General features: G+C 53.5%; 10 protein-coding genes across 10 annotated transcripts; 4 read left to right on the top strand and 6 right to left on the bottom strand.

Annotated features, from left to right (window-relative positions):
* Window positions 1-202: 202 nt before the first annotated feature.
* Window positions 203-1,342, top strand: ACRALDRAFT_2034342 (uncharacterized protein). The gene is made up of 5 exons (XM_071020751.1): window positions 203-335; window positions 411-436; window positions 679-744; window positions 874-922; window positions 1,043-1,342. The coding sequence occupies exons 1-5, from the start codon at window positions 333-335 to the stop codon at window positions 1,097-1,099; spliced, it is 201 nt and encodes a 66-aa protein (XP_070876141.1). The 5' UTR covers window positions 203-332; the 3' UTR covers window positions 1,100-1,342.
* Window positions 1,343-1,914: 572 nt separating this feature from the next.
* Window positions 1,915-2,599, bottom strand: ACRALDRAFT_2027020 (uncharacterized protein; the record flags this gene model as incomplete). The annotated part of the gene is made up of 4 exons (XM_071020437.1): window positions 1,915-2,031; window positions 2,129-2,332; window positions 2,417-2,430; window positions 2,560-2,599. 4 exons carry the CDS (start codon window positions 2,597-2,599, stop codon window positions 1,915-1,917), a joined length of 375 nt encoding a protein of 124 aa, XP_070876142.1.
* Window positions 2,600-3,352: 753 nt separating this feature from the next.
* Window positions 3,353-6,730, top strand: ACRALDRAFT_1041549 (glycosyltransferase family 39 protein). Its single transcript, XM_071015223.1, has 3 exons — window positions 3,353-4,187; window positions 4,280-5,915; window positions 6,009-6,730. The coding sequence occupies exons 1-3, from the start codon at window positions 3,939-3,941 to the stop codon at window positions 6,425-6,427; spliced, it is 2,304 nt and encodes a 767-aa protein (XP_070876143.1). The 5' UTR covers window positions 3,353-3,938; the 3' UTR covers window positions 6,428-6,730.
* An 855-nt stretch (window positions 6,731-7,585) lies between these two features.
* ACRALDRAFT_2102952 (glycosyltransferase family 69 protein) lies at window positions 7,586-9,008 on the top strand (the record flags this gene model as incomplete). The annotated part of the gene is made up of 2 exons (XM_071023119.1): window positions 7,586-8,224; window positions 8,349-9,008. 2 exons carry the CDS (start codon window positions 7,586-7,588, stop codon window positions 9,006-9,008), a joined length of 1,299 nt encoding a protein of 432 aa, XP_070876144.1.
* Window positions 9,009-11,107: 2,099 nt separating this feature from the next.
* On the bottom strand, window positions 11,108-11,589 carry ACRALDRAFT_1062731 (uncharacterized protein; the record flags this gene model as incomplete). The annotated part of the gene is made up of 1 exon (XM_071016658.1): window positions 11,108-11,589. A coding segment is annotated over one exon (482 nt), but the record flags the coding sequence as incomplete, so codon positions are not given.
* Window positions 11,590-11,713: 124 nt separating this feature from the next.
* Window positions 11,714-12,825, bottom strand: ACRALDRAFT_1062732 (uncharacterized protein). Its single transcript, XM_071016659.1, has one exon. The coding sequence runs from the start codon at window positions 12,260-12,262 to the stop codon at window positions 12,032-12,034; it is 231 nt and encodes a 76-aa protein (XP_070876146.1). The 5' UTR covers window positions 12,263-12,825; the 3' UTR covers window positions 11,714-12,031.
* Window positions 12,826-15,783: 2,958 nt separating this feature from the next.
* ACRALDRAFT_2102481 (uncharacterized protein) lies at window positions 15,784-18,252 on the top strand (the record flags this gene model as incomplete). Its single annotated transcript, XM_071023106.1, has 4 exons — window positions 15,784-16,509; window positions 16,567-16,796; window positions 16,860-17,714; window positions 17,781-18,252. 4 exons carry the CDS (start codon window positions 15,784-15,786, stop codon window positions 18,250-18,252), a joined length of 2,283 nt encoding a protein of 760 aa, XP_070876147.1.
* Window positions 18,253-18,416: 164 nt separating this feature from the next.
* On the bottom strand, window positions 18,417-19,607 carry ACRALDRAFT_1081097 (uncharacterized protein; the record flags this gene model as incomplete). Its single annotated transcript, XM_071019105.1, has 3 exons — window positions 19,289-19,607; window positions 18,589-18,635; window positions 18,417-18,452 (listed from the first exon to the last, which is right to left on the bottom strand). Exons 1-3 carry the CDS (start codon window positions 19,548-19,550, stop codon window positions 18,417-18,419), a joined length of 345 nt encoding a protein of 114 aa, XP_070876148.1. The 5' UTR covers window positions 19,551-19,607.
* ACRALDRAFT_2034350 (uncharacterized protein) lies at window positions 19,080-20,228 on the bottom strand (the record flags this gene model as incomplete). The annotated part of the gene is made up of 2 exons (XM_071020752.1): window positions 19,635-20,228; window positions 19,080-19,151 (listed from the first exon to the last, which is right to left on the bottom strand). A coding segment is annotated over exon 1 (161 nt), but the record flags the coding sequence as incomplete, so codon positions are not given.
* Window positions 20,132-23,655, bottom strand: ACRALDRAFT_2052863 (uncharacterized protein; the record flags this gene model as incomplete). Its single annotated transcript, XM_071021655.1, has 1 exon — window positions 20,132-23,655. Exon 1 carries the CDS (start codon window positions 23,480-23,482, stop codon window positions 20,132-20,134), a length of 3,351 nt encoding a protein of 1,116 aa, XP_070876150.1. The 5' UTR covers window positions 23,483-23,655.
* Window positions 23,656-23,961: the final 306 nt, after the last annotated feature.

Here is a 23,961-nt window from a genome sequence, read left to right on the forward strand (position 1 = left end):
TGAGAAGGCTACGAAGGCTGTAGATGTACTTCGTACGGATATGGTGCCAAAAAGCCGTTGCTTCGTTCATCGGCCAAGGTGATAAGTCCAGGGTAGCGGAAAATCATCGGCTTATTAAGAGAGAAGTGAGAGTGGGCCTCGATCATCCAATCAAGGTTCATATAATACCGAGTCTCGTTTGGCCGGCAACAGGTCGGAACATCACGAATTTCGCTCCGGCTCCTTTGGACTTCCATCTCGAACGACTCACAACCGAGCTAGTCAATTGCGACCACACACACAGCCACTTCGTTTCTCTACTCAGAAGCGCACTCTCGCTCCAGATCGTCAAAATGGTAAGTGGCCGTCACCTTACCAGGTCCAATTGAGTCCGAATTGAAAGATCCCGACTAACCATGCAACGTGAACAGGCCGGCGCCACGAGGTCGCTCTACACGCAAGTCTTCCCTTCGATTTTCCTCCGTCCTCCCGGTCTTGAAAATTAGGCGTCATATCATCTGGTGGCACATGGGTCCGTGTTTCAGAGCAACATTACCAGCGGAAAACAGCAGAAGAGGGGTGGATGATGCGTGAAAGAGAAGGGAGAGGGGGGACGACGCCACCACGAAAGACTCGAGGGACAGACTCGTACAAACCGCGAGAGAGGCAATGACGCTGACTTTTTTTCCCCCGTGATAGAGCGCTCTTCAAGAACAACTACTCCATGCTTGCTTTCGTTTTCGGCGCAGGCTTTGCCTTCGAGGTGTACGTTTCCCTACCTCCACCGCATAGTTGATCTCCAGACAAGGATCGATCAGGGCTCTATGGATGAGCCCTGTACAAATATACGGCGTGTCGGAATGTTGGAGGCTAACACAGGATGCGTCTCTGCAGTGGCTTCAACTCCCTTGCCGATAAGTACTGGGACCATCTGAACAAGGGCGTAAGTGACGTGCCCTTTCCTTTTCTTCGCCATATCAAAGCTTTGGTTAGCCCGAATTTGGATAGGCGATTGCGAAGAGACGCAGTTTTCAGAGGACAATCGCTGACTGTTGAGGAATAGCGCCAATGGAAGGACATCCGCGCGAGATACGTTGAGGGCGGTGATGACGAGGAATAAAAAACAAACTGTTGACAAAACGATGTAGGAGTCAACTCAGCGGGACCTCAGCCTGCCTGCGGGAATTGGAGCGGACTTGGGGAGGTGTACCGATAGAAGGGAAAGTGTAGAATCATAGAGAACCGTTCTGCATATTCACTCCACCGTCAGCCCATTGTAACTGACTTCCTCTACTGATACTGCACCTCCAAGTAACAATTGCATTGCCCACTTGGTTGTTCGTTTGGGAAGACTAATTCTGCGAGATAGATTAAGCCATCCTTGTGGGCCGTACATGCACGTTTAACCGACTCTTGGAACCCGCTGGAACGTCCAGTATGTGTACAGCGGTTCGACCGCAGGTATGGACATGAGAGCGACTCGTGTCCCAAGGTGGATAAGCCTCCCGTGAGGCAACATGCGAGACATGCTATGGATAAAATTGTCTTTCCGCTTTACTTGACCCAAGCGTGTTCGCGTACCTCGGCCAGGTGGTAACAGATACAAGCCTTTCGCTGCCCATCTCGTATACGTCTTGTCGCTTCTCTTACTAATATGGGCTGGGCTGCGCGTCGTTGGTCTGCGCGTTTGGTGCACTTCTGTGGATGTCTACGGTGTCTACATTGATGTTCTGAACGCATGACATGGTGGGAGATGGTCTTGCACGTCACTCGAGAGATATATTCCGGCGACTGCTCCTCTGCTCGCGGTCTAATCCCCAATCTTGAAACCGCTAAAGATAACAGGGCCCCGACAGGCCTTCCTTCGAAGCCAAATGTGGGAGCAGGCCAGCCTGGTCGCTGTTGCTGTAAACACTATTCAGAGTCCATCTCGTTCTACGGCAAGGCAATGGCCTCGATCTCGACATCGACGTTCTTGGGGAGTGTCTTTACGGCGACGCAGCTGCGAGCGGGCTTATGGGTGAACCACTTTTCGTATTCGCCATTCATCTCCTGGAAAGGGCGAACAACGGCCAGAGACGGCCCATTGTCTTAGCGGGACGAAACAAGAAAAACGCGAGACGCGACCGCGGGCAGGGGTTTCACGTACGGCAAAGAAGTCCATATCGGCAAGGAAGATTGTAACCTTGACAACCTTCTCAATGCCGGAGCCCGCCTCGGTCAGAACAGCCTTGAGGTTCGTGATGCACTGGCGAGTCTTCTCGGCAATGGATCCTTCAACAGACTTCCCGTCGGCAGTGATGGGGATCTGGCCGGACAAGTAAATGGCCGTGGGGGTCTTCACGGCCTGGGACTGTAGGAGTCGGAAAAACGAGAGGTTAGATCTGAGCCCCAAATACCCGTATCACGGCGATTAAAGAGACGATGGAGGTCATACGTAAGGGCCCAGGGCTGTTTCAATCCGAACGGGAAGGGAGTCAGTTAGCCATCAATTCCCATCTATGGCAGAGATCCAATTCTATGGGACATGGAGCTCGACGTCGACGCAATGGTGGGACGAGCAGAGGAGATGAGACGTACGGAAGGGAGCGTCCTTGGTATACACATTGGAGGCCGACATGATGCGAGTGGTCGTGGTGAAGCTTTTATTTGCACTGGAGAAGACCAGAGAAGATGAACGAAGGTGCGGGATTGAAACTGCGGCGGGCCGTGGGATCAGAGAGTTGATTGTTTTGTAGACGACTGAAAAGCGGGAGGACATGAGAGAAACAATGTTACGATGTAAAGACGGAGTCAATGACACCTTTGAGTAGCCCGAGAAACGAGTCGTTGTGCCGAAGAGGGAGCTTTATTATGGACAGGCTGACCCCTCGCCTAGCTCGCAGCTCTCCGTTTTTCGGACTGCCCCTCTTCTCTTTGTTAAAGCACTGGTACCTGTAAGTACTTCGAGCGGGTAGCTACGGCCCATCCCGCTTGTGTACTTGTTTGAGCTTTTTGCTCATAGCTGTGGAAGAAACCCGTAAATCGCCTTGATTAACTATTTGAATTCAATATCAACATTATAGGTACTCGCCAGACATGTGTGTCCGAAAAAGGTTTTGTAGGACAATACGGAAGACGCCTCCAGGTACATACGCCCCGTGCGACGTGGTCTACAACGTAATTCAAAGATTGTACTGTATACCTAGCCAGTAAAATGGCGTCACAGAATCGCTTGGGATTACATCAGCCAGAAATGGCCCAGCCTGGACGTTGACGTTCTGGAACGGCAAGGGAAGAAGAATTTACCGATTTATTGAGGACAGCTTGGTTGCAGGGATCATATTCAAAGACACCCGTGGAAAAGAAAGCCCCTTTCTTCAGGGCAGCTACGATCAAGGGAATCTATCCCTACTTACGCGTAATAATACCTAATCAACAGCAAGAACTTGTGCCAGAAGCCCAGCTCGGGCTTGAGCCGCATTCTAGGTACGTACCTTGTTCTTGTTATTCAGACCTTGTTTCACGTCCTTCGCGTCACCTACTCCGTCCTTTCTCGTCCACTCCCTAGAGACGATTTTCTTTTGCCCTCCCTTCCAGTGGATTCTGTGCCACCTAGCCCCCCTTTTCTACGTTCCTGGCCTCCTTTGATGTAGGCCCCATTGAGCCCCTTCTTGAATATCCTGTCCTTACCTTAGGTATGTATTTTGCTAGTTGGAGCTTCCTCGGGTCCAGGTCCAGCTTGGTGAAGCTCCATTCTACAAATGCGATACCTGTCCTTTTGACTTGCCGACAACAACGCACATCCCCTACGACAAACACTGAAGCTTGTCGTGGCTTTCCCCGTCCTTTTCCACGCCCATTGAACCATAATCTCCGCTTTACCGACTGGGCTGACAGTTTGCAATAGCTTCTAATTTTTTCTTCTTTTTTTTTTCCTTCCACCCCTTATTGTCGCGCTTCGCATACTGTCGCCCGCCATGGCGTCTACTGCCACCCCGCAAGGCAGTTTACGCCAGCGCAATACGGGCTCCAAGAAGTCCCCCCCTGTCTCGCCGCCGGAGTGGGAGGTCGACTTGAAGACAAAGTCCGCTCAGAAGAAGACGAAGAGCTCGGACACCGAGTACCGCATTGGCCTCGCTTTGATCACTTTGTTCGGTTTCCTCACCCGATTTTGGGGCATCAGCCACCCCAATGAGGTCGTCTTTGACGAGGTGCATTTCGGAAAAGTGAGTTGAATCGAACCCCCATGCCTGTCAACTCTCGTCATGGCTCAGTCCTTTGCTTGACTTTCTTTTATCTGACTCTACTCGTCCGACAGTTTGCCTCATACTACCTCGAGCGAACCTACTTCTTCGACGTACACCCTCCCTTTGGGAAACTCCTTTTTGCTTTCATGGGATGGCTGGTGGGTTACGATGGCCATTTTCACTTTGAGAACATTGGCGATTCGTACATTGTCAACAACGTCCCTTATGTGGCTTTCCGCGCTCTGCCCGCTATCATGGGTGCGCTGACGGTATCGGTGGTATACCTCATCATGTGGGAGTCGGGCTATACCCTTCCCGCCTGCATCATTGCCGCCGGCCTCGTACTCCTGGACAACGCCCATATCGGCCAGACTCGCCTGATTTTGCTCGATGCCACTCTGGTCTTCTGCATGGCCTGCAGCCTGCTCTTCTACATTAAGTTCTACAAGCTGCGCCATGAGCCCTTCTCCCGCAAGTGGTGGAAGTGGCTCATCCTCACTGGCTTTGCCTTGTCTGCTGATATTTCGGTCAAGTATGTCGGCACCTTCGCCTTCATCACCATTGGATCTGCCGTCATCATTGACCTTTGGGATCTCCTGGACGTGAAGCGGCCCGGCGGCGCCCTGAGCGTGGCCGAGTTCAGCAAGCATTTCGGCGCTCGCGCGTTCGGCCTCATCATCATGCCGTTCCTCTTCTACCTCTTCTGGTTCCAGGTCCACTTCGCCGTCCTCAGCCGCTCTGGCCCGGGCGATGATTTCATGACGCCCGAGTTTCAGGAGACCCTGAGCGACAACGTCATGCTGGCCAACTCGCTTGATATTCATTACTACGACAGCCTCACAATCCGGCACAAGGAGACCAAGGCATACCTTCATAGCCATCCCGACCGGTACCCTCTCCGGTACGACGACGGCCGTGTGTCCAGCCAGGGCCAGCAGGTCACTGGGTATCCATATAACGACACCAACAACTACTGGCAGATTCTGCCGGTAGACGGCGACGAGGCATTGGGCCGCGTGGTCAAGAACCACGATCTCGTCCGTCTGCGTCACGTGGTGACGGACACGATCCTGCTCTCGCACGACGTCGCTTCGCCGTACTATGCGACCAACCAGGAGTTCACCACGGTTTCGGTGGCGGACAGTACCGGAAGCCGGGCGAAGGACACGGTGTTCGAGGTCCGAATCGAGCACGGAAAGAAGAACCAGGTGTTCAAGAGCGTATCGGGCCACTTCAAGCTGATCCATAACCCCAGCAAGGTGGCCATGTGGACGCATCCGAAGCCTCTGCCCGAATGGGGCTTCAAGCAGCAGGAGATCAACGGAAACAAGCAGATCGCGCCCAGCTCCAACGTGTGGATCGTGGAGGACGTCCCGTCGGTCCCCCAAGACGACCCCCGGCGGCAGAAGCCGGAAAGGAAGGTCAAGACGCTGCCGTTCCTGCGCAAGTGGTTCGAGCTGCAGCGGGCCATGTTTTACCACAATAGCAAGCTCACGAGCAGCCACCCATACGCGAGCCATCCGTACCAGTGGCCGTTCCTGCTGCGTGGCGTAAGCTTCTGGACCAACAGCGAGACGCGACAGCAGATTTACTTTTTGGGTAACCCGGCGGGATGGTGGCTGGCGAGCAGTCTGCTGGCCGTGTTCGTCGGAATCATCGGTGCCGATCAGGTCTCTCTTAAACGGGGTGTCGATGCCCTGGATCGCCGTACGTTCCCCTCGTCTCGTCCATGAACCAGCTTGCTTTTTTTTTCTCCTTGTCTGGACCATGTAGACCACCCTCGCTAACTCCCAACTCCAGGTACTCGATCGCGGCTATACAACTCGACAGGTTTCTTTTTCTTGGCTTGGGCGACACATTATTTGCCCTTCTACCTCATGGGACGGCAGCTGTTCCTGCACCATTACCTCCCCGCGCACCTGGCGTCGTGTCTGGTGGCAGGTTCGCTGATAGAGTTTGTATTCACGGCCGAGCCGGCAGAGGAGAGACCGCGTGATGTCAAGGCGCAAACCGGCGGGGTGAAGCAGCATTTGTCGGCCCGGGAACGGTTGGCGGGCCAGAGCATGATGGGGGTATGGATTGCATGCGGAGTGGTGCTGGCTGTGGCCGTGGCCGGGTGGTACTTCTTCCTGCCCCTGACGTACGGTTACCCGGGTCTCTCGGTGGAGCAGGTGCTAAGGCGGAAGTGGCTCGGTTACGATCTGCACTTTGCTAAATGAGCAGAGACTGAGGCGGTTCGTCTACCGAAACCATAACGTATCAACATCTGGGCGGATGCCTGGCTATATGGATAGTACGGGGCTGGGCGTTGGCTCGATTTTCTTGTATCCGAATAGAAGAGGCGAGACCCGGAGAGAATGGTCGGGGACGGAGTATAGGATGACACGAGGACTGTAAAACGGTAACTATAATGAGTATTCGCGTCCGTATCCATTTTTTGATAGAAAAAGGAATATCAATCAGTTGATTCGACTTTACGCTATGCAGGATGGTACCGTGAAGACATGACATTGGCAGAGCTGCTCTTCGTCGGGGAAGGCGCCTGGGACAAGGACGCTAGAGGAAACTGTACGAAGTACGATGTGTATTTCGTAGCTATGTCACCTGTACCGACCTCCATCAGGTACTGTCAATTGGCTGGAGCGTTCTTCGGAGCCGTACCTACGAAGTAATCAGCCAGGGGCCCCTGGTTTCAAGCTGCACTAGGTACCGGTACCTCACCGAGGGTCTCAACATGCTCCTTTCGTCATGTTCGTTCTTCATACAACGATGTACGAATACAACGTACCTTTTGGGTATGGACCTGGTGGTTCACACGACTCTGTTGGAGAAGGTCTGATGCCCGCCCCTGGTTGCTCGTGCCTCCGATGCCGAGCACACGCCACGGCATCTCCACCGTCGTATTTTTTATTTTGTTATTCGTTTCTCTGCCAAGTCGGTAAATCATCTACTCTCGAGGTACCTGATTACGTGGTCCAGTCTCAACTTTAAGATATGTACAGGACGAAACTGGGCGAGATGCAAAAGTAGGGTGGCTTCCTCCTTCTCCCACTCCTTGGTTTCATTCCCTCGTATCCTTTCCTTCTTTTTTCAACCTTTTTCTTCTTTCTTTAATTTGTTGTTCTTTCGTCTCTTGGTCTCGATTCCGTCGATCTCTAGGTACAGTAATACGCTGCCTTCTCTTCCTTACCCGTTTCCACGAATCACGCCTCGACGTGCTACACCACCACGCATGCGGCACGTCCAAGACGATCCTTCTACCAAGCGCATCAAGGGGAACCACGTGGTCGAGATCGGCCTCCATGTTGACAACCGGACTGCAGATTTATGTGTACGACGTTGGAATACTCCTTGTACTTCATGTCGTCATCATCACCATGGCCCGCATCGCCGCCGCCGCCGCCATCCCTGGCTACCGCATCGCCCCGCGCCGACGTTCCCTCCGGCGTCTCTTCCGTTCCCGAATCGCTCACCTCATCCTCCTCTTCCTCTTCCTCGCCACATTCTTCAACGCCTTGTGCATCCAACGCCGAATCGCCCACCTCGACAGACCCCCTGCTGCCTTTGATGTCCCCAGGAAGCAGGAACGCATATACATAGCTGCCCTGCACTGGAACGATGCGGCCCTGGTCCGCGACTACTGGGCCCCTGCCGTCCTCGATCTCGTCGAGGCTCTCGGCCGCGATAATGTCTTCATCAGTGTGTACGAGAGCGGGTCGTGGGACGAAACCAAGGTCGAGCTGGCCGCCTTTGATGCCCAGTTGGCCGCCCGCGGTGTCCGCCGCAATATCGTCCTCGACAACTCCACGCACCAGGACGAGCTCCAACGCAATATGCCTGCGGAGGGTCAGCCACTGCCAGAGGGCTGGATTGAGACGTCCCGCGCCCGCGCCGAGATGCGTCGCATTCCTTTTCTGGCCCGATTGCGGAATTTGACGCTGCGGGATCTCTGGGACCTAGCCGATAAAGGGGAGCGGTACGACAAGATATTGTTCCTCAATGACGTCGTCTTCAGTGTAAGACTTTTTTTCCCCCTCTCTTTTTTCTCCATGTTTCTTTCTTTCCACAGGAAAAGTGATTCCCCGTCAAAGACGGGGATATAATTTGCAGCTGACGAAACGTACGTATTCGATTGAACAGGCCCAGGGTGCCTTAACTCTGCTTGACACCAACCGCGGTATCTACGCCGCCGCTTGTTCCCTTGACTTCTCGGACCCTTCCGTATTTTACGATACCTTCGCCCTACGCGACATTCGCGGAGACGTCCATCTTACTGCCTCTTGGCCCTTCTTCCGTGCCCGGGCTAGCCGCGCTGCATTGGTCGCCCATGACGACGCTGTTCCGGTCCAGAGTTGCTGGAACGGCATAGTCGCTATGCCCGCCGCTCCCTTCATCTCCTCCGCAAAGCACAAGCGCTTGCAGTTCCGTGCCATCCCGGACTCCCTCGCCAGTCTCCATCTCGAGGCCTCCGAGTGCTGTCTCATCCATGTCGACAACCCGCTCTCTCGCGAACTCGGCGTCTATCTGAACCCCCGAGTCCGTGTCACGTATGACCCCAATGCTTATGCTGCCGTCAACCCGGCCCATGGCGCCAGCTGGGTGAGCATGTGGGCCATTGCGAAAGGACTCTGGTGGAACCGTCTGCTCGCTTGGTTCACGACTGATGCCCTACAAGACCTCGTCGTAGACAGGCGGATGAAGTCGTGGCAGGAGCAGAGCGACAGCCACCACGAGCCAGGCCGGATCTGCATCATCAACGAGGGACAGGTGTTGGTGTGGAACGGATGGAATCACGTATGACGAGGAGCGAGAGAGGTAAGTGGCACAGGCAATATGACGAGGAGCCCTTTTTTATTGATTTATTTTCATTATTATTTTTGGATTATTTTCAGTTGGATATATTATCAGCATTGTGTTATTGGCATATACGAAGCAAGATAGATAGATACCCCCTCTGTAATTTTGATTTTGTACTCAATTCTGTCGCCTGTGCCACATTCCAATCCGGCTCGGCTTTTGCTGCCGTTGCGTACGTCTTTCACATTTCACGACGACTACATATTCTCATCACCATACACTAAACTAGAGAACGCAGTGGGCTTGGATCATGGCCTTCCAAGCGCCGCCGTCTAACCGTCTCCTGCACTCTCTCCATCCGTCTAGGAATTCCCAGCACGGCTCTCACGGCCCCCGGAGTCAACAATTGCTGCCGCGATATCATTCCCGCCTCGACAAGGCGGACGAACTGCTCCGTCTTACCTGCGTAGATGACATGGTCGGCGTCCGGGCACTTGCCGACCTCCGCAAGGGGCATGGCGCCGGAAAGGCGCGCAACATGGGCGTAGCTCATGCGCTTCTCGGCGCGAAGGGCGGAGGGAAGGAGCTTACGCAGGTGGTCCAGGGCCATGGCCTCCGCCGCATCCGGCCGGTTTAGTCTCTCCCATGTGTGGAAGCGATATTGCAATACCTGCACGGTCCGAATGTCCTCTAGGATATGCGGTAAGGCTTGACTCGTGCCCTTGGAAGGCCAGCGGACAGAGAGCAGGGATCGAAGGGCTTCAGCATAGAGGTCGCGGGACCTTTCCGGCGCGCGGAGCTCGGTTGGGGCCAATTCGTCCGATTGTGGGACGACGTGCGGGGGCAAGGTTGGCGACGGAACCCGGTTCAGGGCGAGGTAGCGTGCTATGGAAACGTTTCTCGCGATTAAGGTGAGGAGGCGCTCGAAGGAGGTCGATTCTGGTAGTGAGAGCGCCGTTTTGAGGACGGCAAGGTGAGGGGCTGCTTCGGGAGACTGGGGGGAATAGGTACCTTCTTCATCGTAATAATACTCGCAGTCGTCGCCATCGCTGAACACCTCGCCGGAAGAAAAGGCTGAGGAGGGGTGGTGTTGTTCGGAGGCGCGAGGACGGTGGTAAGTCATGCCGGGGACGCTGAGATACCGACTGGTCTGCAGAGATTGTTGGCTTGGCGAGTCGGATGAAGTGCTCTGAAGGGAAGCAGCTTCTTGCTGGCCAGGGGCCGGCGGTGTTACGGGAGAGGGGTGGGTGAGCATGTGACTCCAAGCGTCGAGACAGGCGTGGAGGCTCTCTTCGTCATCCTCCTGCTCAATGCCCTCGGTATCAACAAGGTTTAGATGATGATGGCTTCTGATCATCCACTCGTCATCACTGCTGGCGGGTGGTGGCGTAGGAGGTGTGATGTCGATGGAGATTTCACATGCCGTGCTGTCATACTCTTCATCCTGCAGCTCGTCGTCGCTCGAGTCGGGGGACCAGCGGCTCTGGGATTCAGGCGGAGATTCGGGTTCCTCGACTTCCGGCACAATCTCGTACTCTAGATCGGTGTCGAAATCCTCCTCATCCTCGTCCTTGTCCTCGTCCTCCTCCCTCTCAATCGAACAGCCTGCGGGAGCCCTGGGCCGGGACTCGTCAGTTATATCCAGCTCGGGGATATTCAAACATACCGTCCTGGCTGGAATGTCAACCGTTCGGCTGCGCATCATGCATCCGGCTCGAATAGGCAGGGTGTGTGTTTGAGCACCTTCTTCTTTGTCGTCGGTGGCATTCCCGGGGTGTCTCTGTCGTATTTGTCGGCAAGAGACGACCTCTGGATGCAGGGGGATCTCGATTTCCCGTGCCCGACTGGGTAGTCCGGAAGCCAGGGGGAGGATGTCTGCCCCTTCTCCTTCACTGTCGGAGGAGTCATGCGTAAGCTCATGATACAAGGAGAGGCGCGACCTCGGCCTAGGGATGGCCTCTTTCAAACACGGGCGTCTTCCCTTCTCTTGGGCCGCGTCCGTCGATTTCGATCCCGGCGAAACATCGAACCTGGGCTCTGGACAGGCCTCTTTGAGACCGGCAGTCTTGACTTGGAGCCTGAGACCCGCATCGGCGATCATGTCACTCAGGGGCTGGAAGGCCAACCTGGGCAAGGTCGGTGGCGGGGGGCGGAGCGTCGTAGGTCGCCTGGACAGCGAGTCGGAGCGCGCCCTGTCGCGAGCCCGGAGGACTTCTTTCAAGTTGCTCTGGGATGGCGAGTCCCTCCATTGGAGTACGGCTCGGGTTGCTTGCGTCGGCGGAACTTTTCGTCTTTCCTGGACGGCGCGCAGCTGCTCATCGCGCAAGGCGATGATGGCGTCGTCGGAGTGACCTCTCAACCAGGCATTTACCTGCTCCGTGCCACGGGCCTGTATGACGATAGAGGCGGCTCTGGATGGCCGTGTCCAAGTCGTAACTTGGGTCGAAGTGATGGCGAAGGGTGTCTGAGTTGTTGTTGTGCTCGAGGTTAGGCCGGAATTTCGGCTTTGGCCAGAGGGCGGCGACGTCGGCCTGCGAGTCGACTTTGCCCCCTGCCGTTTGAATCTGATCCATGAGAGAGGCATCTCGCTATGGACTTCGCACTAGCTGGTCGTTGATATTTACGAGTTTTTCAGCTTTGAACTTGAATAAAGCATTTCGGAAGTGTGTAGGCCATGGGAAGATGATGACCGCTTTTATGCCACTTTTATGCCACTTTGATCTCGAGACCAGTGTCTAGTTGTTGTTGGACAGCCAGAATGCTTCTGTATCAATGCTTTGAAGCAATTTGCGTGTCAAGGCCATGAGATAAAACATAGTGACTGAGTGTAGGTATGTTGATAGGAGACAATTAGAAATGGCCACAAAACTACCTGCTCAGCGTGAATGTTCTCGGGCTTGCCAGGCTCAACAAGTAAACTGGACCTCTCCTGTATCACAATGCTGGGTATGCCGTGGAGTCACACCTGCCTTTTCTTTCAATGGACGTTTTGGAAGAAGAAAGACCATGGAGTGGTGAAGGGTTAGTTAAACACAACGGCTTGGAGTGGCTTTGAAGGACACAGTTTCGTCAGGGGCACACAAAGCTCTTTCAAGCTGTCGGAAAGACACGCTATCCTGGAATATGACCACCAGCACCAAACAAAGGGATTGTATAACACGTCTTGGTGTCAGTTCCGTCGCACCATGGCCTGCCTCCCTGGACCAGCGAATCAGGCCAGGGCTGAGATACTCAACTGATAACAAAGCCAAGGGCATGTCGTCCGAGAGAGATTACTAAACATGAGAAGCTCCTGTGCCGGCCTTGAACCCTCGACCCGTACGGAAGGTTGAGAGTGCAGAATATAACCGGGTTCTTGATATTGGTGGGCAAACTTGTTTGTCCTAGTTAAAGTCCGAAACTCATTCTCAGTTGGTGATACCGCTACCCGATGGTATCGATAATAAGCGGGAATGTCGACGGGCAGGACTCTTTTCTTTCGCCAAGTGAGCCCTGACGGTCACTCGCTTCTGGTTCTCGAGAATCGTGACATCAACAGGCTTCGTTTTTCAACTTGCCCAATATCACTTGTCAAATCTCCTCCCGGAGCCTAAGCTCTCGCAAGCCAGAGCAACCTCTGTCAAACTCGCAGGGACAGAAGATATCGCCTGTCAAATTGGTCCATGGAAGTGAGATTGGGCATCGGAACCCTCCGGTCTCTGGCTCTGACGACTGGGAAAGCCGGCGAACTGTGAGGCGACTCTCACTGACGAGTTCTCGGACACACTATGGCCACGGGGAGAGTTGGCGACAAAGGGAAAAGAACAAGTGGCCTCTTGACGCATCGTATTGCAACGCAGAGTGCTTCAAATGTATGTAGGGAAGACAATGCGTCGTCTCTCATCCGCAAGGGCGATTGGCTTAAGTGCAACAGCAATCGTCATACTTAGTACGCTGCTACGGACATGTACTGTATGTATGTACTTCGTATGTAGGGGTACAACTGGCCGTAGGGCTGATGTGGGGCTTCAACGGAGCAGGGTACGTACTTACCTACGGGTCACGTTGATCGCGGTGATCACGGCCCACTCCCTCGTATTCGTTAGGTAGGGGAATCGATCGGATGTAATTCTCTATCCCTCCCTCCCTACGTTGTATTCACACGTCTTCCCTCAGACAAACAGAATCTGGACGACACTGAGGAACAGAGGGAATAATAGGCCAAGAATGCGCAATTCGTGGCTAGGTACATAACGAGCCAAGGCAGACTTCGGGTCGACCTCGGTGTCCCATTTAGGAATGGCGGGAATCGTTTGCTGACGGCAAACAGGGATTCCAATGCTATAGTGTACATAGTACGTTGTACACATAGAACAAGGTGCGAGCCGACGTTGTACGACGTAGGTAACTGTAGGTACAACGACTGCTTTGGATTTCACTGTAAAATGGAAAATGGTAGTGGATCATTAGTTAATAGGTCACATTTCATAAGAAGCTAAAATGCAATGCCTGTGGATAGTGGGAAACGCCCCCCAATTCCGTGTTCTGGTGGTGCGATCTACATAAAACGTACTTTGAGCAGGATAACGTGAACAAGCAGACAGCGGTTATCCTAGAAAATTCTACTTTCCGGTACGTTGGGAAGTAGTTTATTGCTTAGTCTACAAGAGAAGCTAGTAGTTTGAACTTCTAAAGCCGTTGTTTTCTTTTCCTTTTTTCTTTTCCTTTTTTCTTCTTTTTTTTTTCTTAAAGAAAGGAATCCAATATTGTTTGGATTAGTAATCTATCGTTGTACACTATAACACCTCTTTAATTGTACAATAGGGTACAATCAAAACCTTCCTAAATAGGAAGGTTTTGAATGTTCGGGAAACGTATCTGCCCTAACAGCCACCCAGTCAGCCAGCCCTTATATAATCCAATCAAAAACGTACAAGAAAGATTATAACGTACGAATACAATATACAACGTAACTATCCACAACGCTGGCCTTACGCTTTCAAACAGCCGTACAATATACCTATACAACGTACGCTGCGTGGGAGGCAGTTCCTGGTATGGATATTGACGCCGTTGCTTCAACGATTTCAGCTTGTTAAGGAGCTACAAGGTGGATTGACAGGATACTGAGTTACCCTGGTTCGGTACATCTAAAGCCCTGTATTTTACATAGAAAAAGCCCTGCTCTCAAAGTATCTAATTGTACCCTACTCCACTCATTGTCGTGATATTATTGGTTTCTTCAAGCTCCGCAAGTACACTTTGAACAATTAAACAGGGGTTGGGGTGTACAACGTACATATGTACGTTGCGAGGGTGGTGAGTGGGTGGCCGGTAAGGACGGCAAGCCAACCCCCTTTTCCCCCTTCTTTGCGGGAGCTGGGGGACAAAATGATTGGTTTAACGCCGCCACTATCTTGTGGCACCGTCTGACTGACTTGCATCTTGTCTTGGTTTCGGTGTGGAATGAGCCACTTGTTGTTACTGGTGGCCAGTAGCATCAGGTCAATGCAGCTGATAGCTATCGGAAGTGATACATATGTTCGGCACGTCTGGATAGAGCCAGAAACCAAGGAGAAAACAAACGGCGGCGGTTGAACCTGAAGTTGTCGGTGACGCTGGAGCTCTTAGAAGTAGATCCAACAGTGGGGACGAAAATGTATGGATGACATGAGCGACGGGCAGGCATAAATCCGTCAATGTACTATCTGTTAAGGACTCGTTTCCGGACAGCTCTAATCACCATGGCCCTGCCTAACAGTAGGTACCTGCGCTTCCTTCCAGTGCCTTGGCTGTGTGGTTTTTTGCTTCGCCTCACAGACCCACCGACTCAACCCCTCGAATGAGGATTGGTCGGTAAACGACATCTGGGTGGGTCCGATTTAGGCAGCAGCCCTCGCCTTTTATTGAGACTCCGACACTCCACAGCTCCTATTTGTCTCGGTCACCCACTCTGGGCTTCGAAGCCACGGTCTCTCGACTGGCCTTAATTCCATGACATGACCTCGACGACTTCCTCATTCGACCTCCTCCTCAACACTTGTCTGAAGCGTTCCTGATTGATAGGACCTGTGCCTTTTTTTTCTCCCTTCCTTTCAACCCACCCACTGAAAGGACTATTAGGACTGGAGAGTCCTCGTCTTTACCATCCGCATCGCTTTTCCTAGCAATCACTTCCTCGTTCTTCCATCCGCCACGCTCCTCGTTCGGTTACTCTGACTTGGTCCCGCAACTTCGAGGAATCCGCCATCGAGGAACCCACGCCGCCCTTCTTGCGCGTTCATTCTGTTTCATCACGATACGTTATTTGCAGAATAACCACCCGCTCCCGTCGACATATATCCAGTTCATCTCCCCGCCTGCTCCCTGCTCAACTTCGGATCCTCATTACATCACTTTTGCCTATCAGCACACTCGACCCCGTGCTTGGGCGGGCTGCGCCTCGTTGGACTTCGACAGAGTCCTCACCCACCTGTACCACCGATCCATGTAAGGACTATTCCTGCTCCGCGTTGCAATTTGGCCTCTTTCCCTGTCGCGTGTTCAACCCCCCTCTCCCAGGGCCCTTATGGTTTTTTTTCCATTGCCCAATCCCGCCTTTGTCTCTTTTCCCCTCTGTCCTCCTCCAAAGTCCTGCCGTGACTCACACGCCGTTGCTTGTTCCGTCCCCTATTCACAGTTGTCTTTCGTCCTCTGCTCTTCCCATTTGCCGACGACAAACTAACCTCTGGATGTCCAGATTCTGGACGCTTTTATGCATAAACAGCCCGGCTTCTCCCATCGCCCAGATACATTCGCCATGGCCTGCCAGAACCCTCGTCGCAGGACTCCGCTAGCTGGCTCGGACGTCTCTGTCAGCAACCTTAAGACCAACATGACCCTCCGCAAGGGTGCCACTTTCCACTCTCCCCCTACCACATCTCCGCCTGACGCCTTTGTCCCCCCCGCGCTTGACCGGTCGCAGTCGAACCTCGACAATGTCGTAGATGCTCATCGTCGTCGTATGGCGTTCATCGTCGACTCCTTCGACAACAATCTCAATCTGGACGACACTGCGCATTCGGTCCGCGTTTCCGTCCGCGGCGAGGACTATACCGCTCCGCAGGGCCTTCTTCGGCCTCCTGCCGTGGACCCAGCTGCCGCGGCTGCTTCGAAGCAGGAAATTGGGAGACGCATCGTCCACCCGAGACATCGGCGTTCGTCCCGTCATCACGACTCAGACAGCGGTCTCGGCACTTCGCTTGCATCGACAAACGAAAAGCAGTCGGCCATTTCCACCTCAAAGACATTGGCCAAGGCCTCCGCTATTACCAGATCAGCCGCCGCGACTTCTGCAATGGAGAGCCTACCGGGCCTCGGCCACAGGGCCATCAGCCGTATTCACGACCGCATCCTTCAACCTCTGCTGGCCAAGCCTTCCCTCAAGGACTTTGAATCTATTGTCTTGGACGTTCCCAGGCGTATTCGCGAGAAGGAAATCGTCTGCCTCAGGGACCTCGAGAAGACCCTTGTCTTCATGGCACCGGTAAGTCGACAACGCTTTGCTTCAATGCTTGGGCCAATGCTTATGACTTCGATAAAGGAGAGGGCGAAAACCGCAAACCTGTACCTCGACTTTTGCCTTACGTCCATCCAATGCATCCAAGCCACCGTCGAATACATCAGCGACCGGGAGCAGATCCGACCGAACGATCGACCGTACACTAATGGATATTTCATCGACCTCGTGGAACAGATTCATCAATACGCCCATCAGCTCGCTGCCGCCAAGGAGGCCGGGCCTGAGGCCGAAGGCGACGCGGATGTGGACCCGTATGTTTCCATGTCTCCGTTCTTCGCTTCTCCCCTAAGCGGCTGCGCTGACCCTCCCTCTAGCACCGACCAAGTCAAGCTCTACGGCGGAGTTGCGCTGAACGGCCGCCCTGCGGAGCTTGTCCGCCTCCGCAAGGACGGAAAGGCCATTTCCATGGCCACGGGCTTGCCTGTCGACCTTGACGAGGAGATGAAAGGTTCCATCAAGCTGAAGCGATCCCTAAGCCAGCAGCTCGAGGACGAAGAAGAAATCATGCGATCTATGGCTCGACGCAAGAAGAATGCCAGCCCCGAGGAGCTCGCGCCTAAGAAATGCCGGGAGCCTGGCTGCAACAAGGAGTTTAAGCGGCCCTGCGACCTGACAAAACATGAGAAGACGCACTCTCGCCCCTGGAAGTGCCCCGTGACGACCTGCAAGTATCACGAATATGGCTGGCCAACCGAGAAGGAGATGGACCGCCATATCAATGACAAGCACTCTGCCGCGCCGGCCATGTTTGAGTGCCACTACAAGCCTTGCCCGTACAAGTCAAAGCGCGAGTCCAACTGCAAGCAGCACATGGAGAAGGCTCACGGCTGGACGTACGTTCGCACAAAAACCAACGGCAAGAAGTCCGCAAGCAAGGCCGCCAGCAAGGCCGCCAGCTCGACCCAGCCGACCCCGCAGCTGGGCACCATGCCCACTCCCTCAAGCAGTCACAGCATCGCCACACCGCCTGAACACCACGCGGATCAATTCATCTCTCTGGCGGACCATGACAACGGGCTCGACTTCCCCGCGTATATCACCCCAGAAGAGTTTGACGAACAATTCATGTCCATGTTCGGCGACCAGCAGCCGTTGACAATGGACGATATTGATATTAGCCTTGACACCATGCCTACTGATCACAACACGCCTGATCATCACAACTCGCCGTATCACAACACGCCGTACCACAACGCACCTGATCACGGCACACCCGACCACACCTCGCCGTCGAGTGCATCGTCGTACGGACGATACTCGAACTATCAAGAGGGCCCAGACTTTACTATCAACGATGACATTTATAACGCTCATGTCCATGTCCCGCAGCCAGTTTGGCAGGCCGATGGAAAACTGATGCCGTGTCTTCCCGGTTTCCAGACAGTGTCCATGTGCGACCCTCAGCCTGCGCTACCACAGGCAACGCCGCATTTCTCCCCCGCGGGACAGGCGAATGCCGTGCTCTTCACGCCTACTTCGATGGGTGAGGTGGATGAAGGATTTGATGACTTTCCCGTGGCCGGTGACGACTTCCAGCTCTTCCCCAACGCCGACATGACTAAAGAAGACCAATTTGAACCTCTCTTCGGCGATATTCCCAGCGCGGGCCTTGGATATTCGCAGAGTGCATCCCAAGTTCTCTTCCCCACCGACATGGACTGGGCCAACATGGAGTACCAGGCATATCACTACCAGCAGCAGCAATAAGTGTGGATACATTTTGACGACGTTAACGACATGATCAAGACCTCATAATTTTTGCACCAATGTTGTGATAAAGACAAGGGGCTGACTTTTTTTTTCTTCTTTTTGTTCGGCTTCTGAAAGAACGATGGGACATTTGGCGATTTGTTTTCGACCGGGCAACACATTTAATCACGCCTCTCCTTATCCAACTGTACACCTCTCTTTTTTCAGGAGGTGACGATCAGTTTCTTCACAATGTATCCCCACTCCGGTCGTGGAACTTGGTAACCAACTTGCAGGAAGGATTAGCGGTGGGACACAGGGATGGGGACTCGCGAGTATGTTTTGGGAACATACCGCTGCCAGACCGTAGAAGTGGCATTTCCCTGGCGCCAATTGGGTATCTACACTAGTAGTGTGTTGTTGTTTTCAGATACAACGCAATCGATTGCTGAACCTTGAGTAAATATTGCAGCTTGGGCTATCGGGCATTCACCTTCCTGGTGGTGATTTAAACTCGTCGTCTTTGTGGGACCAGTCGGCTCATTGAATGCTCTACCCTGTTCAATTTTACGATAGCCACTCTACAAGAATGTCGAGATCCGAATATAATCACCATGACCAACGCGTCGCATTTGTAGGGGGTATTCGTGCTTGTGATGATATTATTTCCCATTTAACCAAGTCGTCCTGCGGAAGAAAGGTGGCAGGCAGCAGTTGAGTTTCCAGCTGCTGCCAACTGGGCCGGGTCAACCCCTGATCTTTTGTGGGTCACTTGATAAGGATAAGGACTCCAGAAGCTTTCAAAAGCCCGAGACGAAATAATTTCTTCTTGGTTCCTCTTCCCTCCCCATCCCAACTTCCCAACAACCGTTCTTGCGTCTCCGCCTGACACGCCCTCTCTTTCCACTCGCACTTTGGTAAGCTCGCCCATTTCTTCTGGTCGCTATTTCATCGACTTCGAAAGAACGCATTCCCCGACACAAAAAAAAAAACATAATATGATGAGATCCCATTCAACCCTCCATCAAAATAGGAAGAGCCGTCTGAGACTTACCCCGGGTTGGTTCGCCTCCACTCTTTCTTTCGGGAGAGCGGAGACCGAATGGCCCCTCGGCTTGTCCCTCGTTTGTATTTCTCGTCCTGGCTGCCGCTAGGGACGCCTCGGGGGAGCGGACGCGGAACATTGCATCGTCATGTGCAATTTGTTCCGGCTCACGTTTCGTCCTCTGGGGTTTGGACCTGGTGATCGGACTGGACGGGCGGCGAGGGCGGTGGGGTTGGTTGTGCTTATAACTTGGGTTTCTGAGATGTGCCATTTTTTGTTCTTTTCTGCTGCTTGTCTTTCTTGACTCGTCAGCATCCTATTTGCGGCCTGTGAGCTTTTGCTGATCGGTTTCTAGGTCATCGGGTTCGTCGCTCGGACATTAATACTGCGTGAAGTGTTTGGACGTTCCGTGATACCCTGGTGGCAGGGTTCAAGAAGCGGCAAGATGAGAAGGGAGTTGACTCCGGTACCGTGTAGACCAGAGTCAGCGAAGATATTATCATCGGCTGCATTAGAGTAGAGCGAGTAATATATGATCTTTTTTGAATGTCATGCCTCATAACCGCCGCGCAACTCCATTCGCCTTTGTGTCCTTCAATTAACAATAGAAGCTCCCGTCTCCATGTTAGTGTAGATCAGCACAATAATACTGTTCAATGTCAAGCCGTCCAACGCCTCGGTCCAATGCCTGATCCTTCCATGATTTCTTGTGATGTTAGAACGAGACACTTGGATCCGGGGGTCCAAAGATCTTGACATAAAAGCTGGCTCGAAGAAATACTCCCTCCCACGTAGGCGTGTAACTTATCATTACCAAGACCAGGACCTCACAACCATCCGACCACAAAAATACTAATCCTCGCCCTCACTTTCCTCCACTATACCCCGTCTCCGGTTCCGTTTTTTTGCATCATTCTGCGGCGCGGCATCGTCGTCCGCGCTGTCATCAGAGTCCAGAAATGGATAATATCTGGCAGCATTCCGTCGTGGAACTGCAGTCGCCGGTTTTCTCGCCTGGAATGCCGTGTCGAGATCCGGGAACTCATCTAGCGACTCTTGTGTCGGTGATAGTTCCAAAGGGACCAAGGAAGGCTTCGCTCTGAACGGAGGACCTGTTACCTTCCCTCTCACCTTAGCTGAGACTGGTGATACCATGGGGCTTGTCGGCAGTGTCGAGCTGCATTGACTAATAGGTTGATCGTCCTCGACGATGAAGTCGAGCAGGTCTGCGCCATTGTCGGAACCATCAGTTTCCATGATATCGCTGGTCCTCTCGCAATCGTCCCCCAACTCGTCACTGTTGATCCCACCCCTCCTTTGTCGATGGCGGCTTTGAGGTGCCTTCCTCCGCGGCTGCCTTTTTGCACTCGTCTTGTTATTATCCTTGACACGTCCGCCCCGAGGCGCTACTCGCTCATCTTCGTTCCCGGCTTCCCCTGCGCCAGACGCGAGAATACTTGGCCGGTGTAGCTGAGCGGCTTTCGGTCTTCGCTTCCTCGGCCGAGGTCCTTCCTCCGGACTCCCATCAAGAAGCACAATCGCATCTGAACGCCTCTTCTGGGCATGGCTCATCTCCTCGTCTGTATCAGGAGCCAATGGCGGAGACGCCATATCTCGCCAATTACTGGTGTCCTCCTGGCCATGAGGATAGACCCATCTCTCGTCCGACTTTTTATATTTCGTCGCCCAGGTCTGCAGGAGCTTCACGAATCTCTTGGTTCGTACTCCGTGTCCTACTCTTCCAACAGGCCGAAGACGCCGATTGAATTGAGGGTGCGTGTTGACTTCCACAACTTGGGCTTCCTCAACGTTCTTGTTACTAAAGGGCAAAGACCTATAGTTGCGATCCAGTTCAGACGTCTGCAGGGGGGTGAGCAGCACCGACTCGAGGGGAGGAACGTCGGCTACTTCATCCAGTTCGTCTGGTTCGGGTGCGGCCTTCTTTTTCGGTCGGGCCCTCTGGCCACCGAGTCCCGGTTGACCTAAACGTGATGCCAGAACGAAGCCCTCCTCAACCCCATCCGGCATGTGGAATTTCTTAGGTGGCATCTTTTTTGGCTTGGGCGCCGCCTTTCGCCTGCTGGGCTCCGGAAGCGACGGATTCTGCGTGTTCTCGATGGGAATCTCAATGTGTCGCATGTCCACTTCAGGGCGTATATCACGCGGGACGATGCGGGCCGAGAGATCATGGCGGAACTTGAACTGGCTGCCCTCGCATATAAGGGCCTGCATCGATTCGTAGCTTTCCTTTGCCCTAGTAAAGCTTTCCTCTTCTTTGCCTCTCATCAGAAGCAGGACGACGTTGCCCGCGCGTTTCCGACCCGTGCGGCCCATTCGTTGAAGCATCCGGATGGGAGAGGACGAAGCATCGTAGCAGACGATCAAGTCGACCTGGCCAATGTCCAGACCCTCTTCTCCAATCGACGTGGCCACAAGCACGTTGTAATGCCCGTGCTTGAACTTCTCCACGGTTTCGATTTGCTCCGCTTGCTTCATCCCGGTCGACCTCTTGGAATCGGCCTGGCCCACGAAGACGGTAGCGCTGATGAGTGGCTTGTGAACATTGAGTGCTCGCACGATTTCTTCGGCGCTGTCTCTGTACTCGCTGAAGACAATGGCTCGCGTTGAAGTTACTCCTTGGGCGTCCACAAAGTGGTTCAGCATGGTATTGGCAAGTTCGGCCAGCTTTGGGTGGCCAACAAAATCGGGGATACGCAGCCACCGTTCCACCTTGTCCATCATTTCCTTAAAATTCGGGTTCGACGTGACTTGTTGCTTATACTTGGATGCCCTCTCCCCCTTCTGCTCAACGTCGCTGCGGAAGTCCTTGAGATTCTCGTAGAAGGGTTTGATGCCGTGGAAATTGAGTAGTTTTATCGAATGAGCCAGAGACTTGAGGATGGAAAATATGGCCCTCATCATGTTTTGCAAGGCTTGCGGCTGACGTGTCCCCGAAGAACTGAACCACTCCTTCTCTTGTTTCATCAGCCCGAAGGTAGTGATACTCATGGGATCTCGGCCAAAGTAGACATTCTGTTTGGTCAGCTTGTCCATAAGAGGCCTCAGAGCTTTTGAAAAAAGATCCTTAATCTCGCACATCTCGTCTGAAGGGTCGAGTACGCGTTGGTCTATGTTTCGCTGATGAACGTACTGACGAATGTCAATGGAGTCCTCGGTCCGAATCTCGGTATGAGATATGCCCAGATTGTCGATGACTTCTTGGACTGTGTCTACCTTTGACCCCGGCGTTGCCGTCAAAGCCAGAACTCGGAAGAAGGGGTTGAAACGGCGCATCTGCTTCACTACTTTGGCATAGGCGTACTCGCCGGTTGCGCGATGGGCTTCGTCAACCACTAGGAGCACGATTGATTTCGGGTCCGCGTAGCCACGTGAGATATCATTCAGCAGCGTCTGGGGTGTCATGAAGAATACGCGCCTGGTCTCCCATTCGTCAGCGCGCAAGGCGGGTGCCGTCTCCCCCGTCAGCATGGTGGTGTCAGACCGAGGGATGCCCACAATGTTGAAGCAGGCGTCAACCTGCTGGGCGACAAGGGGTTTGGTCGGTGCAACAAACACAATCTTGGCTTTTTTAGTCCACCGGTAATAATTCAGCATGACGGTCGCCGCAATGAACGTCTTTCCGAGGCCAGTGGGCAGAGCTACCAGCGTGTTATTAAACAGACCGTTCTTGACAATACTATACTGGTAGTCTCGCACGGCTCCCAGGTTGCTTGGATACACCCAGGCCTTGAGAGCCTCGGTGTCAAGGTCATGGTGGCAAGATGGCCCTTCTGCCCCGTCCCCACGGTAGATTCGCCCGACACCAGGCTCGGCCGCGCGAGGTTCTCCCCGACCTTCTATAGTCTCACCGAAGAGATTGGTCTGGCGAAACGAGTTGGACGCCGTTTTAGCAAAGCGTCGTTGAGGCCCGACGGACCTCGCCGAAATAGCCACCTGTCTCGTAATTGTAGGAGGCTGTGGCTCAGGAGAGGATGAGAAGGCTCCATCAAGAAGATCTCTCAAGTCGCCATCCTCAACTTTGTTTTGTGAGACATTGCTAGCCTCGCTGACAAGCCGAGAAGGGAAGTTGGTGTTGGGAATAGAGCTTGACCTGGGCGCTGACGAGGGCCCGGACGTGCTCTGTTCAAACGCATATGCCAGGTCTTCATCGGCAAGGTCGTCATCGTAGTCGTTTGAATCCATAGCGACGCCTCATATACTCGTGGGCGAGAGGAAAGTACGTCAAGAGCAGACAAAAGTGGCAGGCATAACCGGGAAGGTCGAGAGCATGGCGGTCAAAGTGTTACTCCGAGATTCCTCACCAGTGCATGTCGATTCTCGGATGGATTATTCTCTGGCTGCAGCTAGCGAGCAGGTTTTGGCCCAGCATGACGGTGCTGCTTGAGAGGGAGACCGGGTAGTTGACTGTGTATTATGTGCTAATTACCTTGCATTTCACACCCAACGCGGCCCAGCGCGTCAAGGATGCCTGTAACGCGAAACAGCCTCCGGATCACGTGACATACCCTGAGTCATCCTCCCTTAAGGGTGCGCATGTGACATGACCCAGGCATGTACCGGAGACATGGCTCTCTTTTCTCAATGGGTTTACAGGTGTGTTATAATAGGGAGAAACTTTCGGTTGCTTAGAACAGTCAGCCATTGATTGTGAACTGCAAATA

The sequence above is a fragment of the Sodiomyces alcalophilus genome, assembly GCF_042370955.1.
Source record: "Sodiomyces alcalophilus JCM 7366 unplaced genomic scaffold ACRALscaffold_3, whole genome shotgun sequence".
Taxonomy (NCBI): domain Eukaryota; kingdom Fungi; phylum Ascomycota; class Sordariomycetes; order Glomerellales; family Plectosphaerellaceae; genus Sodiomyces; species Sodiomyces alcalophilus.

What these genes read in the sequence shown, in the direction of transcription:
- ACRALDRAFT_1041549 (XM_071015223.1), top strand. Translation starts at nt 3,939, where the DNA reads ATGGCGTCTACTGCCACCCCGCAAGGCAGTTTACGCCAGCGCAATACG. An exon ending in ACGAGGTGCATTTCGGAAAA is followed by an intron (nt 4,188 to 4,279) that starts GTGAGTTGAATC and finishes CTCGTCCGACAG; the next exon opens with TTTGCCTCATACTACCTCGA. An exon ending in TGTCGATGCCCTGGATCGCC is followed by an intron (nt 5,916 to 6,008) that starts GTACGTTCCCCT and finishes TCCCAACTCCAG; the next exon opens with GTACTCGATCGCGGCTATAC.
- ACRALDRAFT_1062732 (XM_071016659.1), bottom strand. Translation starts at nt 12,262, where the DNA reads ATGCCCTTGGCTTTGTTATCAGTTGAGTATCTCAGCCCTGGCCTGATT.
- ACRALDRAFT_2034342 (XM_071020751.1), top strand. An exon ending in GCCACGAGGTCGCTCTACAC is followed by an intron (nt 437 to 678) that starts GCAAGTCTTCCC and finishes CCCCCGTGATAG; the next exon opens with AGCGCTCTTCAAGAACAACT. An exon ending in GCAGGCTTTGCCTTCGAGGT is followed by an intron (nt 745 to 873) that starts GTACGTTTCCCT and finishes GCGTCTCTGCAG; the next exon opens with TGGCTTCAACTCCCTTGCCG.